The 17,541-nt window shown below is 43.5% G+C and overlaps 1 protein-coding gene across 6 annotated transcripts in view; it reads right to left on the reverse strand.

The window, feature by feature from the left end:
• The window catches only part of ZNF713 (zinc finger protein 713), a 62,831-nt gene that overhangs the window by 4,956 nt on the left and 40,334 nt on the right, over positions 1-17,541 (reverse strand). For all 6 annotated transcript variants that reach the window (XM_032264744.1, XM_032264748.1, XM_032264747.1 and 3 more), the window contains 2 exons: positions 16,121-16,247; positions 15,707-15,799 (listed from right to left, as the gene is read on the reverse strand). In XM_032264744.1, the coding sequence (XP_032120635.1) occupies positions 15,707-15,799; positions 16,121-16,247 (220 nt within the window). The remainder of the gene's footprint in view (positions 1-15,706; positions 15,800-16,120; positions 16,248-17,541) is intronic.

Here is a 17,541-nt window from a genome sequence, read left to right on the forward strand (position 1 = left end):
GCAGTACAGACTCATCCCAATTCAACAGCTTCCCCTGGCTGACCCACAAAGGCCATTTAAGTCACCTCCTCCTGGTCTTGGGCTTTCTGAGCCGGTCAGCTTCAGTTTTCTTAGACATGAGGCCCACGCCAGTCTTCACTGTTCAGCCACAGAAAACACACCTTGCAGTTGCCAGAGTAGTTTCCTTGAAGCTGGGTAACCAGACAATTATTGTCTTAACTGGGACACTTGACGGTAAACGGCAGTATCATCAATAATTATGCCAGGACCTGCCATGGGAAAACTGGGAGGGGAGGATTTTGACCAGTCCACCTTGGCTCAACCCACTGTATGTGTCCTTCTACCTCTTCCCGTAAAAGGGGGTTAGGAATTTACAACCTGGTTTTCTGCCCTTTACCAATCTCCTCACAGAAGTCCCTCTCAGATCTCTCTCTCTCTTTTTTTTTTTGAGACAGAGTTTCGCTCTGTTGCGCAGGCTGGAGTGCAGTGGTGTGATCTCAGCTCACTGCAAACTTTGCTTCCTGGGTTCAAGTGATTCTCCCATCTCAGCCTCCCAAGTAGTCGAGATTACAGGTACTTGCCATCACACCCAGCTACTTTTTATATTTTTAGTAAAGACAGGGAGTTTCACAATGTTGGCCAGGCTGGTCTTGAGCTCCTGACCTCAAGTGATCCCCCTACCTCAGCCTCCTGAAGTGCTGGGATTGCAGGTGTGAGCCACCACACCTGGCCTCACTCAGATCTTTCTTACAGCCTTGTTCTTGCTGGCCGAGACATGAGGTTCATGAGGCCATTTCCTATGCTCACGGAGATGTAGGTGAGGGTTGCTGCACCTACTTTGGAACACAGGTATCTTCTGTCATCTCTCTGGGAGGAAAAGTCTCTTCTAAAACACGCATATAGATGAGTAACTATGTGTATGTATTTATACATATATAGTTTTAATTTATTTTTAAACCAAAACAGGATAATGTATGTAATGCCCATGTAACTTTATTACTTAACAATATTCTTTCTAAATGAGTATGTGTGTGTATATATATATATATATACACATATATACATATGTTTACTTCATTCTTTTTAAAGGGCATATCCTACTTTTAAAGAATCTTTTCTCCTGCTGTTAAGTTTTAGGTTTCCAATTTTCTCTGCTATTTCATACAATAATGCAATGAACATCCTTATACAAACATCTTATGGACCTAAGCTAGTATTTCAATATGGCAGACAATATGCAATGCCAGCCTGGGCATGGTGGCTCACGCCTGTAATGCCAGCACTTTGGGAGGCCAAGGCAGGTGGATGGTGAGGTCAGGAGTTCAAGACCAGCCTGGCCAACATGGTGAAACTCCATGTCTACTAAAAATACAAAAATTAGCTGGGCGTGGTGGCATGCACCTGCAGTCTCAGCTACTTGGGAGGCTGAGGCAGGAAAATCGCTTGAACCCGGAAGGCGGAGGCTGCAGTGAGCCAGATCACACCACTGCACTCCAGCCTAGTGACACAGCAAGACTTTGTCTCAAAAAAAAAAAAAAAAAAAGAAAAAAAAAAGCAAAGTCAGATCATAGGGTTTGTACATTATACATTTTGATAAATTGTCAAATTGTTCTCTTAAAAGGCTCTACCATGGCTGAGCATGGTGACTCACACCTGTAATCCCATCATTTTGGGAGGCCGAGTCAGGCAGATCACGAGGTCAGAAGATCGAGACTATCCCGGCTAACAGGCTAACATGGCGAAACCCTGTCTGTACTAAAAAAAAAAAAAAAAAATAGCCAGGTGTGGTGGCAAGCACCTGTAGTCACAGCTATTTGGGAGGCTGAGGAAGGAGAATCGCTTGAACCCAGGAGGTAGAGGTTGTAGTGAGCCAAGATCACGCCACTGTACTCCAGCCTGGTTGACACAGTGAGACTCTGTCTCCAAACAAACAAACAAAAAACTTAGCCAGGTGTGGTGGCATTTGCTTGCATGTCTAGCTACTAGGGAGGCTGAGGTGGGAGGACCACCTGAACCTGGGGAGGCTGGGGCTACAGTGAGCCATGATTGTGCCACTGCACCCAAGCCTGGGTGAGCAAATGCGTGGTGGCACATGTCTGTAATCCCAACGCACATAAGGCTCTACCAAATGTATGTAACAGTGTGAAATGTAACTCATTCACCCACATCATTCCCAATATAAGATGTGATAACTTTGATTTTGCCAATTTGGTGGGTGAAAAATGGTACCTCTTCCATGCTGTAATTTTATTTTATTTTTTATTTTTCTTTTTGAGACAGAGTTTTGCTCTTGTTAACCAAGATAGAGCACAACGGTGTGATCTTGGCTCACTGCAACCTCCGCTTCCCAGATTGAAGCAATTCTCCTGCCTCAGCCTCCAGAGAAGCTGGGGTTACAGGCATGTGCCACCATTCCTGGCTAACAATTTTTATTTATTTCATTATGTTAGCTTGAGCATTTCCTCATATATTTATGGGCTATTTTATTTCCTTTGTGAATATTTTGGCAGTACTGAGGATCTGCAGACCTGCTAAAATTGAACACAAAATTTTGTGGGCAAGTACATAAATGTATTTTTTCTGGAGAAAGAACCATAACTTTCATTAGATTTTCAAAGGGGTCCAAGATTCAAAAAAAGTTTACGTGCCTCTGTTTTAAGGATATCCTAACTAGTCTCTGCCAAGTCTTTTCTCCCATTTCATTATTCGGCACAATAAAACGAAATTATTCTTCCCAAGTCACTGATTTCATTATGTTCACACACACACAGTCTGGTAGCCCCAACCATTTTAAACTATCCTTAACAAAAATTAGGCTGGGTATGGTGGCTCATGCCTGTAATCCCAGAACTTTGGGACACCAAGGTGGGTGAACTGCTTCAGCCTGGGCAATAAGGCAAAACTCTACCTGTATAAAAAGATGCAAAAATTAGCCGGGCATCATGGTGGGCACCTATGGTCCCAGATACTGGGAAGGCTGAGGTGGGAGAATTGCTTGGGCCTGGAAAGCAGAGGTTGCCGTGAGCTGAGATTGTGCCACTGCACTTCAGCCCAGATGACAGAGCAAGACCCTATCTCACAAACAATGACAAAACAAAAATTAGAGTATGCATGGCCAAAAAGGTATTCCTACTCTTTCAGTACAGTAAATTCATATAAGTAAATTCAAGCATAAAATTATAGGTGGAAAAGTCCATTCCATTAACCCTTATGAATGGAATGGTCTTTTTTTTTTTTTTTTTTTTTTTTTTTGAGATGGAGTCTCACTCTGTTGCCTAGGCTGGAGTGCAGTGGCATGATCTTGGCTCACTGCAACCTCCACCTCCTGGGTTTAAGTGATTCTCCTGCTTCAGCCTTCTGAGTAGCTGGGATTACAGGCATGCGCCACCATGCCCAGCTAATTTTTGTATTTTTAGTAAAGATGCTGTCTCACCATATTGGTCAGGCTGGTCTTAAACTCCTGGCCTTGTGGTCTGCCCTCCTTGGCCTCCCAAAGTGCTAGGATTACAGGCATGAGCCACTGTGCTTGGCCAAAAACAACAACAACAACAAAAAAAAACCCCAAGAAAACAAAAAAACAGGGTCTTACTCTTTCACCCAAGCTGGAATGCAATGGTGTGATCTTGGCTTATTGCAAATTCCACCTCCCGGGTTCAAGCAATTCTTGTGCCTCAGCCTCCCTGATAGCTGGGATTATAGTGTACTTTTAATAGAGACGGGGGTTCACTATGTTGCCCAGGCTGGTCTGGAACTCTTGAGCTCAAGTGATCCACCTGTCGTGGCCTCCCAAAGGGCTGGGATTACAGACGTGAGCCACTGAGCCTGGCTCCTGTTTATATTTTTGTTTTCAAAAATCCCATATGTGCCGAAGAGGATTTAGTTGTTTCTGGAAGGGTGGAATTATGGATGGTGAAGTTTTGATTTTTCCACGATAAGCATATAGTTATTATAAAAAGAAAAAAAATTAAGGAACGACAATATTTTTACTTAAAAATATTTAAATATTTAGCACACTTTCATAATTTCAAAAATGTAACATGATAGAAAGTGAGTTTCCAATTACTAATTCATATGTTTAAGACATTTTTTTTTTTTTTTTGAGACGGAGTTTCGCTCTTGATACCCAGGCTGGAGTGCAATGGCGCAATCTCGGCTCACCGCAACCTCCGCCTCCTGGGTTCAAGCAATTCTCCTGCCTCAGCCTCCTGAGTAGCTGGGATTACAGGCACGCACCACCATGCCCAGCTAATGTTTTGTATTTTTAGTAGAGACGGGGTTTCACCATGTTGACCAGGATGGTCTCGATCTCTTGACCTCGTGATCCACCCGCCTCGGCCTCCCAAAGTGCTGGGATTACAGGCGTGAGCCACTGTGCCCGGCCTGACATTTTTTTTTTTTTTGAGACGGAGTGTCACTCTGTCACCAGGCTGGAGTGCAATGGCGTGATCTAGGCTTACTGCAACTTCCGCCTTCTGAGTTCAAGTGATTCTTTCTCTTGGCTCAGCTTCCTGAGTAGATGGGATTACAGACATGCACCACCACACCTAGCTAATTTTTGTATTTTTAGTAGAGATGGGGTTTCATCATGTTAGTCAGGCTGGTCTCAAACTCCTGACCTCATGAACCACCCGCCTCAGCCTCCCAAAGTGCAAGGATTACAGGTGTGAGCCACTGCACCTGGCCTGTTTAAGACTTTTGTGTCTAGCATGAAGGGCCTGTGTTGGGTCATGAGATGATGGAGGAATGTAATAAATGAAGAAAATAAAGGTTTACCATTCATCAACCTTACATACCCTGTATTGCTGGAGCAATACATGCTTAACTGGGATATACACTTAAAAATAAAATGGAATTACACCATCATACTGTTTTGTATCTTGCTTTTTTATAGTGTTGCATATCATGAACACATTTCCATGGCAACAAATACATTTCCACACTTTTTTTAAATGACTGTAAAATATCCAGTATTCTGTATGTACCAAGGTATTTTTAATCAATTCACATTTAGGTTGTAGCTTCTTGTTATTACAAATAGCACAGCAAGATCAATTAGTTGGCCAAACATATATTAAAACTAAATTATTATAAATAATTATGTGAACATAATGAAATCATATATTAGATTTTTTTTTTTTTTGAGACAGGGTCTTGCTCTGTCACCCAGGCTGGTATGCAGTGGTATGACCATAGCTCACATCAGCTTTGACCTCCTGGGCTCACGTGATCCTCTCGCCTCAGCTTCCAGAGTACGTGGAACCACAGGAACGTGCCATGACACCTAGCTTTTTTTTTTTTTTTTTTGGTAGAGACGAGGTCTCCCTATGTTGCTCAGGCTGGTCTCAGACTCCTGGGCTCAAGTGATCCTTCTGCCTTGGCCTCCCAAAGTGCTGGGATTACAGGTGTGAGCCACTGTGCCTGGCCAGAAATTTTTAAAAGAAAAAAAAAAGTCCAAGTCAGAAAGTTATGGAAAGTAGATCAATAGCTGTACAAAATATACAGAACTGACTCTACTCTAAGATTAAATTACATGTGAAAAAATTAAAAGTATATGTGATTATGGTTATACGTGGTTCAGAAGATTAATTTTAAACCAATGTATTACTTCTACCAAACTATCAACTGGAACACTTTATTTTCAGCCAAAAGGCTTCTGTTCGCACATGGACTTTGGCTCCAGAGTGTTTGAAATGATGGCTGGAGCTTACATACTGCCTTTCACGGTCTCTCAGCACTGAATCCACAGCCTGTGAACCTGGGTCCTGAACACACAGCAAAGTATGGTGCTCCAGGCTCCTACTGCCCAGGAATCTGGAGTTCAGGGCATTCACTGCCTAAGCTCTGGCTTCCAGAACTTTAGTTTATCCCTGGAAACAGGGCAGCTGGAACACCATGCTCACATCTACTATTGCTGATTTCCTTCCTTCCACATCTGGCCTCTGTGAGGGGAACGGAAAAACTCCTGCAGTTGCCTGACACGCTTGCTAACCGCTCACAGCAGGAGTGCCTGTGCATGCACTGTGAAGACACTGATCGCTCACTGAGGATGCCCCAAAGCATCCTCACATCTTCAGTCAAAGGGCAGCCTGTCTGCGTTCCAGCACCAAATTCCAGATGGAGGCAAAGATTGCCTTGGGCTTTGAGGCAGCTTTGAGGAACAAACTGTAGTCTATTTGCCCCAGCTCCTCAGCTATATTAGCAGATATGATTATAACTGCTCTAAAAAGAAGGTGGGCATTGCGGAACACGAAGCCCCACAAAGCCATGCCTAAGGGAGTGCGCGGAAATACTGGTCACTCATTATCCACTGTCCACTTCCTGCCTGGTTCGGTCTCACCTGGCTGGAGACCCAATCATCCATGGAAACCTCCACGCCCTTCTTGTACTTTCTCCTAAATCTGCTATCAGATTCATGTTGCCTACCCACCTGTTGTCTGAGACTACAGACAAAGTGCTCTTTGGGAAGAAACCGTTTTCAGACATGGGAGCAGAGGAGCTTCCCCTGCCCACAGTGAGAATGACATGAAATCTAACTTGTGTCCAAATCCCAAGTGACTGTAAGACCTCGGGCATAACTACAAACGAAGGCCCTCCAGTTTACGGCAACAGTTCATCAGGCTTGCATTACTCTTCCTGAGGGCTCTTTGTAAAAAATAACAAAACACTGGGATTAGCACAGATTACTGTAATCTCAACGTCTCTACTATTCTCACCCATTATCTGTCTCCACTGACTCTATATTCCCTGGATCCACTTTAGGGGTATGAGTCTTTAATAAAATTAGATGTCTGGGGCACCTATGACCTACTTTGTATCTATGACTGGATATGTTCGAGACAGGCCTGTGGTCAGTGTGAGCATGCTGTGACGCCACTGGGCGCCCTGAATAACATCTAACAGGGCCTTCTGCACCGGGGCATGCCTTGCTGATAGATGTTTCCTCTGCTCAGGACCATCCATGCCTTTTGAACTAAATTGTTTAGGAAATAGGAACGAAGGAAACAAGGAAGTAAGAAGGACAGAAGGAGAGAGGGAGAGAAGGGAGATGACAGAGGGAAAGAAGGAGGGAGAGAATTTGGTTAAAAGGGAGAGGGGAAAACAGTATTTTTGAAAAAATGTTAGTCCTTTCTACATATAAAGCATCATTGTATTTTCCCTTCTCTTTTATTTATTTTAAAATGTGTCACAATTTACAGGGAGTTATGATTTTAATAGTTAATTCAAATTAGAAACAAACATATTAAAAAAGAGTACAAAATGTCAGAGTTCATCAGACACAGTGATAAAGATAAATATTGTTTGGTAACACTTCTGTTTTAATTTCAATTTTTTTTTTTTTTTGAGGCAGAGTTGCACTCTTGTTGCCCAGGCTGGAATACAATAGTACGATCCCAGCTCGCTGCAACCTCCAACTCCTGGGTTCAAGCGATTCTCCTGACTCAGTTTCCTGAGTAGCTGGGATTACAGGGATGCACCACCACAATCGGCTATTTTTATTTATTTTTTTGAGATGGAGTTTCCCTCTTGCTACCCAGGCTGGAATGCAATGGCGCAATCTCAGCTCACCACAACCTCCACCTCCTGAGTTCAGGCAATTCTCCTGCCTCAGCCTCCCGAGTAGCTGGGACTACAGGCGTGCACCATCATGCCCAGCTAATTTTTGTATTTTTAGTAGAGACGGGGTTTCACCATGTTGACCAGGATGGTCTCGATCTCTTGACCTTGTGATCCACCCACCTTGGCCTCCCAAAGTGCTGGGATTACACCACCACATCCGGCTAAGTTTTGTATTTTTAGTAGAGACGAGGTTTCACCATGTTAGTCAGGCTGGTCTCTAACTCCCGACCTCAGGTGATCCACCTGCCTCGGCCTCCCAAAGTGCTGGGATTACAAGGATGCTCCATGGCGCCAGGCCCCAATTTCAATTTTATAGATTATATAGATCTTATGGATGGCAACAAAAATGCATTTTTTAAATGAGAGTGGTGTTCAACAGTAATTTACAACTATTGCTTTGGCAAGGATGAAAAGTCTTTTTCTGTAAAGGGCCATATAGTAAATATTTTAAGTTTTGTGGGCCATCTGGTCTCTGTCGTAGTGAGCTCTGCTGTTGCAAGGTGAAAGCATCCATAGACAATGCTTTCTTTTTTTTTGTTTTTGAGACAGAGTCTCCCTCTGTCGCCCAGGCTGGAGTGCAATGGCACGATCTCGGCTCACTGCAACCTCTGCCTCCCAGGCTCAAGCGATCCTCTTGGCTCAACCCTCAGCCTCCTGAGTACACAAAAAAATTTGGTATTTTTTGTGGCAATGGGTTTCACCACGTTGCCCAAGATGGTCCTGAACTCCTGAGCTCAAGCAATCCTCCCACCTCTTATATAAAAGAACGAGTGTGGCTGTGTTGCTATAAAACTTTATTAACGAAAACGTGTGACTCTAGACTACATTATTTTTCATCCAGAGAGCCTACAACGCCAACAAGGTATGTGGAATGGAAACTCGCTGGGTGGTCTAGGACATCTTTGTGTGACTCCTGCTTCATCTAATCCCAGCTATGTATGAGAGTGCTTCCCTCCTTATGGACCCAGCAGTGTGTATTACCAAACTTTTTGACTTTTGCTAAGCTGGTAGGCAAAAAAATATAATCTTTGTAGATTTAATTTGCATTTCTCTTATTATGACTGAGATTGAACATTTTTTCATACATTAAATGTATTTGGAATCCTTTAAGAACTGTTCATTCATAACCCGGAGACAGAGGTTGCAGTGAGCGGAGATCACGCCACTGCACTCCAGCCTGGGCAAGAGTGAGACTCTTTTTTTTTTTTTTAAAAAAAAGAACTGTTCATATTATTTTTATTGGGTTGTTGGTCTCTTATTGATTTAGAGGGGCATTTTATAATATTAATGGGAGATCAGTTCTTTAGATGTAAGTTGAAAATATTTTCATCTATTGCTGTTTATCTTTTTACTTAATTATTTTATATCATACAGAATTATTCTACAGAATATTTTTGGATTTGTGTGTATTGGATATATGAATCTCTTCTTTAATGTCTTCTAGATTTTAAATCATAGTCAGAAAAAAACTCCCACATTTCAAGGTTATTAAAGATTTCTCCTGTGTTTTCTTCAAGATCTCCCTCTTTTTTTTTTTAGATGGAGTCTTGCTCTGTTGCCAGGCTGGAGTGCAGTGGCATGATCTTGGCTCACTGCAACCTCTGCCTCCCGGGTTCAAGCGATTCTTCTGCCTCAGTCTCCCAAGTAGGTGGGACTACAGGCATGCATTACCACGCCCAGCTAATTTTTCCGGTATTTTTAGTAGAGACAGGGTTTCACCATCCTGGTCAGGTTGGTTTTAAACTTCTGACCTCATCATCCACCCGCCTTGGCCTCCTAAAGTGCTGAGATTACAGGCATAAGTCACTGCGCCTGACCTCCTTTATATATATATATTTTTTGAGAGGGTCTTGCTCTGTTACCCAGGCTAAAGTACAGTGACGCAGCCTCAGTTCACTGAAACCTCCACTTTCCAGGTTCAAGAGATTCTCATGCCTCAGCCTCCCAAATAGCTGGGACTACAGCTGTGTGCCACTACACCCAGCATCTTCCAGATCTCTTATAGTTTTGTTTTATGTGTAAAATCTCTGCTTCCTTTGGAGTTTATCTTGGCTCAAGGGGTAGGCTATAAATCCAATTTTGTCTCTCTGCAGATGGCTACCTACCATACATGAAGAGGTGCACATTTCAAAAGCACCAGTTGTCCCAACACTTTACTAACATGTCCACTTTTTACCTAATTTAAAATGATGTCATTATTTAAAATAATGCCTTTATATTAAATATCCACAAGTATTTGGGTTTACTTCTGAATTGTCTATTCTGTTCAGTTGGTCTGATTTAATTAATGAAATTTTACTGTATATTTAAAATATCTAGTAGGAATAATCTCCCTTATTGATTTTCCTTTTCAGAATTTTCTTTTCTTTTTTTTTTTTTGAGACAGAGTTTCACTTTTGTTGCCTAGGCTGGAGTGCAGTGGCGCGATCTCAGCTCACCGCCAACTCCGCCTCCCGTATTCAAGTGATTCTCCTGCCTCAGCCTCCCGAGTAGCTGGGATTATAGACATGTGCCACCACGTCCAGATAATTCCGTATTTTTAGTAGAGATGGGGATTCTCCATGTTGGTAAAGCTGGTCTTGAACTCCCAACCTCAGGTGATCTGCCTGCCTCAGCCTCCCAAAGTGCTATTCAGAATTTTCTTGATACTTTTTGTGTTTTGGATTTTCCATATGAACTTTAGATAAGCTTACCTAGCTTTCCCCTCAAATTCTTGTAGGAAATTTTTAAAAAAATTTTTGAGACCGGGACTCATGCTGTTGCCCAGGCTAGAGCGCAGTGGTACAATCATAGCTCACTGCAGCCTTGCGGCCTTGACCTCCAGGGCTCAATGGATCCTCCTGCTTCAGCATTTTGAATAGCTGGGACTACAGGCGTGTGCTACCACACCTGGCTAATTTTTTTTTTGGTAGAGATGGAGGCTGGTCTCAAACTCCTGGACTCAAGCAGTCTACCTGCCTCGGCCTCCCAAACTGCTGCGAGCACAGGTATGAGCCTAGGCACCTGGCCTGCAGACGCTTTTATGGAATTGCATTACATGTACAGTACAGACACTGTCATCTTATGTCTGTTTATTCAAGTTTATTTTTGTGTCTGTCAGAAGTATTTAAAGTTTCTCTGATGCAGGTATTGCATATTTCCTGTTGAAGTTTACTCCTGGGTGTTTATCGTTTCAGTGGCTAGTACATGAGTGCTTCTGTTCCATCTTGTATTCTAACCGGTAGCTGTTTGTGGCTTCGCCTTTGTTCCACTTCAACAGTCTACTTACTTGGCAATACATTCATATTCTGAACTGACCTTGCCTGCTCCACGTAAGCACTCTCCAACTCAGTGTACCACTCTCCTGCCTTACTCACATTCCACCTCTTTCTGACCTCATCTAGATCTCCATCTCTTTGACTCTTCCTTGGCCTTCTAGTTTTAAGGCCTCTTCGGGCCTCATTCCACTTCCAGTCACTTCCTAGACTGTGTCAAATCACTTGAATAAACTCTCACACAGTTTCACAGTTCCCCCCAATTAGTCCCACCAATCTAACACCCTCAACCCCTGTCCTATAAACGCTTTCCAGTGCTAAGCATAACAGGAGCAAGGGCATACTCAGGCAAATCAGAAACCATGACTGTAAGGGGCAGTCTCACTGGAGCCTCTGTCGCTGCTCAGTGCCACCTCTGCTCGTCTTTGGTTAGCTTCCGCTGACTCGTGGAAACTTCAACAAATGCACCATGAGTCCCCTGCCTGCCTTGCCAATTCCCTTACACTCAACAGAGGACACTGCTTCCCAATTGGCCAAGAAAACAGAAATCGTCAGGTGCGAACTCCCACAAATCTTCCATTGATGAATTTACTGACATATATAGTCACCCTAATGTCCTTTCCTCTAATCCCACTCCCATCTCTTCTAGAACCTGCTCCATCTCTTGTAGCTTTTTTTTTTTTTTTTTGAGACAGAATCTTGCTCTGTCACCCAGGCTAGAGTACAGTGATGTGATCTTGGCTCACTGCAACCTCCACCTCCCAAGGTTCAAGCGATTCTCGTGCCTCAGCCTCCCAAGTAGTTGGAATTACAGTCATGAGCCGCCATGCCCAGCTAATTTTTGTATTTTTAGTACAGATGGGGTTTCACCATGTTGGCCAGGCTGGTCTCGAACTCCTGACCTCAAGTGATCTGTCCACCCTGACCTCCTGAAGTGCTAGGATTACAGGTGTGAGCCACCTTGCCCGGCCAAATCTATTTTTTACTTGCTCTCTCTACTGGTTTCTTCCCTTCAGCATTATAAACAAGTAAAATCGTTCCTGCTCAGAACAATTCTTCTTTTTTTCAGACAATGTCTCATTCTACTGCCCAGGCTAGAGTGCAGTGGTACCATTGTAACACACTGCAGCCTTGATCTCCTGGGCTCAAGTGATCCTCCCATCTCAGTCTCCTAAGTAGCTGAGACTACAGGCTCACACCTCCATACCCAGCTAACTTTTAAATTTTCTGTTGACATAGTGTCTCACTATTTTGCCCAGAATGGTCTTGAACTTTTGGGCTCAAGGGACCCTTCCAAGTCTCCCAAAGTGTAGGCATGAGCCACTGAGCCTGGCCTAGAACAATCCTGTTTTGACACTGCCTTTTATTCTGGCTGCTAATATCCTCTTTATTTCCCCTTCCCACTCCTCACTCTAGCTAGCTGCTGCTTCTTTTTTTATTTTTTTTTTCCTTTTGAGACAAAGTCTTACTCTGTCACCCAGGCTGGAGTGCAGTGGCACAATCCTGGCTCACTGCAACCTCCGCCTCTCAGGTTCAAGTGATTCTCCAGCCTCAGCCTCCCAAGTAGCTATGATTATAGGCAGCCACCTCCATGCCCGGCTGAGTTTTGCATTTTAGGTAGAGCTGGGGTTTCACCATGTTGGTGAACCCCAGAAGGCTGGTGTCAAACTCCTGACCTAAAGTGATCCACCTGCTTTCATCTCCCAAAGTGCTGGGATCACAGGCGTGAGGTGTGAGCCATGAGCCACTGTGCCCAGCCCTCACTCTAGTTGCTTATAAAAATATTACATCACGCCTGTAATCCCAGCACTACTTTGGGAGCCTGAGCCAGGCGGATCACAAGGTCAGGAGTATGAGATCAGCCTGACCAACACGATGAAACCCCGTCTCTACTAAAAATACAAAGATTAGTTGGGTTTGGTGGTGTGCACCTGTAATCCCAGCTACTCAGGAGGCTGAGGCAGGAGAATCACTTGAACCCTGGAGTCGGAGGTTGCAGTGAGCCGAGATTGTGCCATTGCACTCCAGCCTGGGTGACAGAGTAAGACTCAGCCTCTGGAAAAAAAAAAAAAAAAAAAAGAATATTACATGCTTGCTAGCTCTACTTTTTTCTTTTTAACCTCCCTCTGCTGTTCTCATCCCCCTGTCACTTCCTTTATTAATATAATTACCAATCTTCTTGCTGCTAAATCTCCTGGGTATTTTCCAGGTCTCAGCTTAGCTTAGAAAAGATTTTAGATAAATAAGGACCAGCAAATGTCAATAACAATGAGACACTGAGTACCCTAGCGGGTGCGCAGAATTAGGTAGCATAAGTTCTATCATTCTCTTAGCCTGCTGACAAACAGAAACGTCTTACTACGCCCTCTCAGGAGAAGCACTGATTATGCCTCACAGGATAATGAAGAAATGCAAGCAGTCTCCTTAGAGAAGACGGTTCGGCTGCCTGTCCTTGAGAACAGATGTGAAAAAAATCATTTGCTCAAGCTTATCTGTGAATCTGTGAACCAAGAGCCTTGGACATCCACATATAGATGCACAACGAAATTTGGAAGTTTTCTTTTCTTTTTTTTTCTGGAGACAGAGTCTTGCTCTGTTGCCCAGGTTGGAGTGCAATGGTGCAATCTGGCTCACTGCAACCTCTGCCTCCCAGATTGATGCGATTCTCCTGCTTCCATCTCCTGAGTAGTTGGAATTCCAGGAATGTGCCACCACGCCCATTTTTATATTTTTAGTAGAGATGGGGTTTCACCGTGTTGGCCAGCTAGTCTCGAACTCCTGACCTCAAGTGATTTGCCCAACTCGGCCTCCCAAAGTGCTGGGATTACAGGCATGAGCCACTGTGTCTGGCCAAAATATGGAAGTTTTCCTAAGTTAGAAATTATTTTTTCAAGTTGGTAATCTGTGGAGAGGACACAATAGGAGACAGCAGGGGTCCTACAGACGGAAGAATATGTGCCCGGGAAAAGGAATAGCTCTGCTCTCTGCTGTAGTTCCCTGCCCTGGAAATTTACCTGAAAAGGGGGTTTTCCAATTTGTTCCTTTAGTTTCCTATTCCCCAGGTTTGGAATGTTGTAGAAATAAGTCCCAGTGTTGTCAGAGCTTCTTGACAAAATGTCTTAATTACTAGCCTCTATTCATGAAATGTGAACACTGGTTAGGTCAAAATTCTGGTTCAGAGAGGCTGAGAGATCTGAGGCTGAAACAAGAACAAGGTTTTCTACCTAGGATCACCTAGAGCATTAAAAGCAAGAAGGATAGCCAAGTCAAAGTCAACTGGGAAAGGCTGAAGAGTTCGAATGACAGAAAACAAGTTTAAATGATGATGCCAAGTACCAGAGCAGAGTCAGAGTGGGATTCACAGAGATCGGGTAGGTTCACCTGGTGTCACGAACCAGAGTAGAAACTGTCTCACTCAGCATCCGGCATACAGTCAGCAGTCCACTCCGTGTTAAAACAGCCAGGCAGAACATTGTAGGTGGTATGCCAGCAATAGGAAGCTAAGGTGGTTGGGATTTTTTTTTTCCAAGAAATTCCACATTTAAGGGAATACTTCAAACAAAAGAGTATAAAGCCAACAGATCCGGGTTTTGAAATATTTAAGTAAAATGACAGCATAACACTAATAAACAAAAATACAATCTAAATCTAAATTCTTTTTTTATTTTTCAGATGGAGTCAAGCTCTGTTACGCAGCCTGGAGTGCAGTGGCATGATTTTGGCTCACTGCGACCTCTGCTCCCAGGTGTAAGCAATTCTGCCTCAGTCTCCTGAGAAGCTGGGCCTATAGGTCAATGCCACCATGGCTGGCTAATTTTTTGTATTTTTAGTAGAGACATGGTTTCACCATGTTGGCCAGGCTGGTCTCGAACTCCTGACCTTAAGTGATCATCCGCCTCGGCCTCCCAAAATGCTGGGATTACAGGTGTGAACCGCCGTGCCCAGCCATCACCTAAATGCTGACAGAATGTGGGTGCAATACTGGGACTAGAAATGGAGAAATGGGAAAATGATATAGAAGGGCTAGTTAAAAGCACTTTACTGCAGAGTGGAACAGCCAGTCCATTGGGGTACATATCTTTAGGAAAATAAGGAAGAAGAAAATGCATAAAAGGGGCAGGTGGAGACAGACAGAGAGGCTGGACGAGACAAGAATCGTGTGCATCACAAGCCAGGGTGGAAGAACGTTTTCAGAAGGAAAAGTCAACACAATCCTAACTGGCTTTGTAGCCACTGGATTCGACTGGAAGGAAATTAGTGGTAATCTCCAAGAAAACAACGTTAGTAGCATAGGTAGGAATTGGGGTTATATCACACAGGACAGCAACAAAATTAGAAATTAGGCTGTCAGTTGCAGACAAGTTTAAAGAGCTTGATGATAAAAGGAAAAAGAAAAGATGAAAAATAGATTTAAATGGCAGAAGATTTTTGATATGGAAAAGAAAGATTTTTTAAAAATTTCTTCTAGGATCATCTCTCATGGAAAAGAAAGATTTAAAGAATCCTGAGAGGGGATGTGTAAATCAAAAATACAAAGAAAATGCTATGTGGATATCTGCAATATTAAGGTATTTATGGGTGTTTAAATGGATACCTTCAAAATAACCTCGTTTTGTGTGCATTTTTTAAAACAATAAGTATATGTTATCTGTTCAATGAGAAAAAATTAAGACAGCCATTTCAACTTTGGAAAAATATCAAATACAAACTGATTTTTTTCAAAAGCCTGAGTATTCCTTAAATCCCACAGGGAGATTTCTGGAGCACTGCACTGAGTGGTTCAGAAGTGGCTGCTTTCTCTCGCTAAGCAGCAGTGCCCAAGAGCGTGCACTTACCTGGACAGGTGTCTAGCAGGCTGTCTCCTTCTATCACCCACTCTTCCTCTAGCTCCAACTGTGTGATTACCTCTGGCTTATAAAGCTGATGCCCTATTCACGGGAGAAACATACATCTTAGGAGTTTATACTGGGAACAAAATTCTCGTTCAGACACATTCCCAACCCTTTTAGTCTTTAGAGCCTCTGGAGGGGAGACTTCAGAGGCAACAAAATAAAGCTAACCATCTGAAACTCAATTAAGACGCTCCACTGGAGGAGAAACAGCAGAAAACAAAGGTCTCTGACTTCAACACTGATTAGCATTCTTCTGCCCTGGCCCAAACTGAATTCACAAAAGCTTTGGAGGCTTCCTCTACTTAAGGAAATAAAGCCATGTGAATGGTTTCCAGCTTCACAGGATGCCATCCTCACCCAGTGCGACCAGATTTCTGTAGTTCTCCAGCATCACATCTCGGTAGAGGTCCTTCTGGGCAGGGTACAGCTGGTCCCATTCCTCTCTGGTGAAGTCCACAGCCACATCCTGAAACGTCAGTGATTCCTGAAACATCAAGCACATCCCTGCTCAGGCAAAAACTGTTCTTACAGGGACCCTCAGGAGAGGGGGTAAAAGTGCAGCACCAGGATATCTACGCCATCGTGCTGACAGTCTTTAGGACTCTGAGTCATTTGGGTCAAACTTTTCTTTTAAAAAAAGTAGTTCCTTTCTATCATCTCTCAAGGCAAAAACATAAATGAAATAATTTCTGTGTTTAAATTTTTAGTTTGCTGCAGGGGGAAAATGACTCTCATTTCATCCAAATGATTAAAAAACAAGTATACCTCAGAGATACTGTGCGTTGAATTTCAGACAACACAATACACAATAATATTGCAATAAAGTGAGTCACATGAATTTGTTGGTTTCCCTATACCTATAAAAGTTAAATTTACTCTGTATTGTAGTCTATTAAGTGTGTAATGGCGATGTCTAAAGAAATGATGTAGGCCTGGCGCGGTGGCTCAAGCCTGTAATCCCAGTACTTTGGGAGGCTGAGGCGGGTGGATCACGAGGTCAAGAGATCGAGACCATCCAGGTCAACACGGTGAAACCCCGTCTCTACTAAAAGTACAAAAAGTTAGCTGGGCATGGTGGCGCATGCCTGTAATCCCAGCTACTCAGGAGGCTGAGGCAGGAGAATTGCCTAAACCCAGGAGGCGGAGGTTGCGGTGAGCTGAGATCGTGCCATTGCACTCCAGCCTGGGTAACATGAGGGAAAACCCCGCCGAAAAAAAAAAAAAAAAAAAGAAATGATGTGTTTACCTTAATTTAAAATACTCTATGGCTAAAAAATGGTAATGATCATCTGAGTCTTTAGCGAGTTGTAATCTTTTCACTGGGGGAGGGTCTTGCCTTGATGCTGATGGCTGCTGACTGATCCGGGTGGTGGTTGCTGAAGGATGGGGTAGCTGTGGCAACTTCTTAATATAAGACAACAATAAGGCCGGGTGCGGTGGCTCATGCCTGTAATCCCACACTTTGGGAGGCCGAGGTGGGTGGATCACTTGAGGTCAGGAGTTTGAGACCAGCCTGGCCAACATGGTGAAACCCCATCTCTATGAAAAATACAAAAAAATAGCCAGGCATTGTGGCCTGTGCCTGTAATCCCAGCTACTCAGGAGGCTGACGCAAGAGAGTTGCTTGAACCTGGAAGGTGGAGGTTACATTGAGCTGAGATCATGCTGGTGCACTCCAGCCTGGGCAACAGAGAAAGATTCTGTCTCAAAAAAAAAAAAAAAAAAAAGACAGCAATAAAGTTTGCTGTACTGACTCTTCCTTTTATAGAAGAGTTCTC

Source organism: Sapajus apella, unplaced genomic scaffold (genome assembly GCF_009761245.1).
Source record: "Sapajus apella isolate SASKATOON/1434 unplaced genomic scaffold, GSC_monkey_1.0 scaffold146, whole genome shotgun sequence".
In the NCBI taxonomy this organism is placed as follows: Eukaryota; Metazoa; Chordata; class Mammalia; order Primates; family Cebidae; genus Sapajus; species Sapajus apella.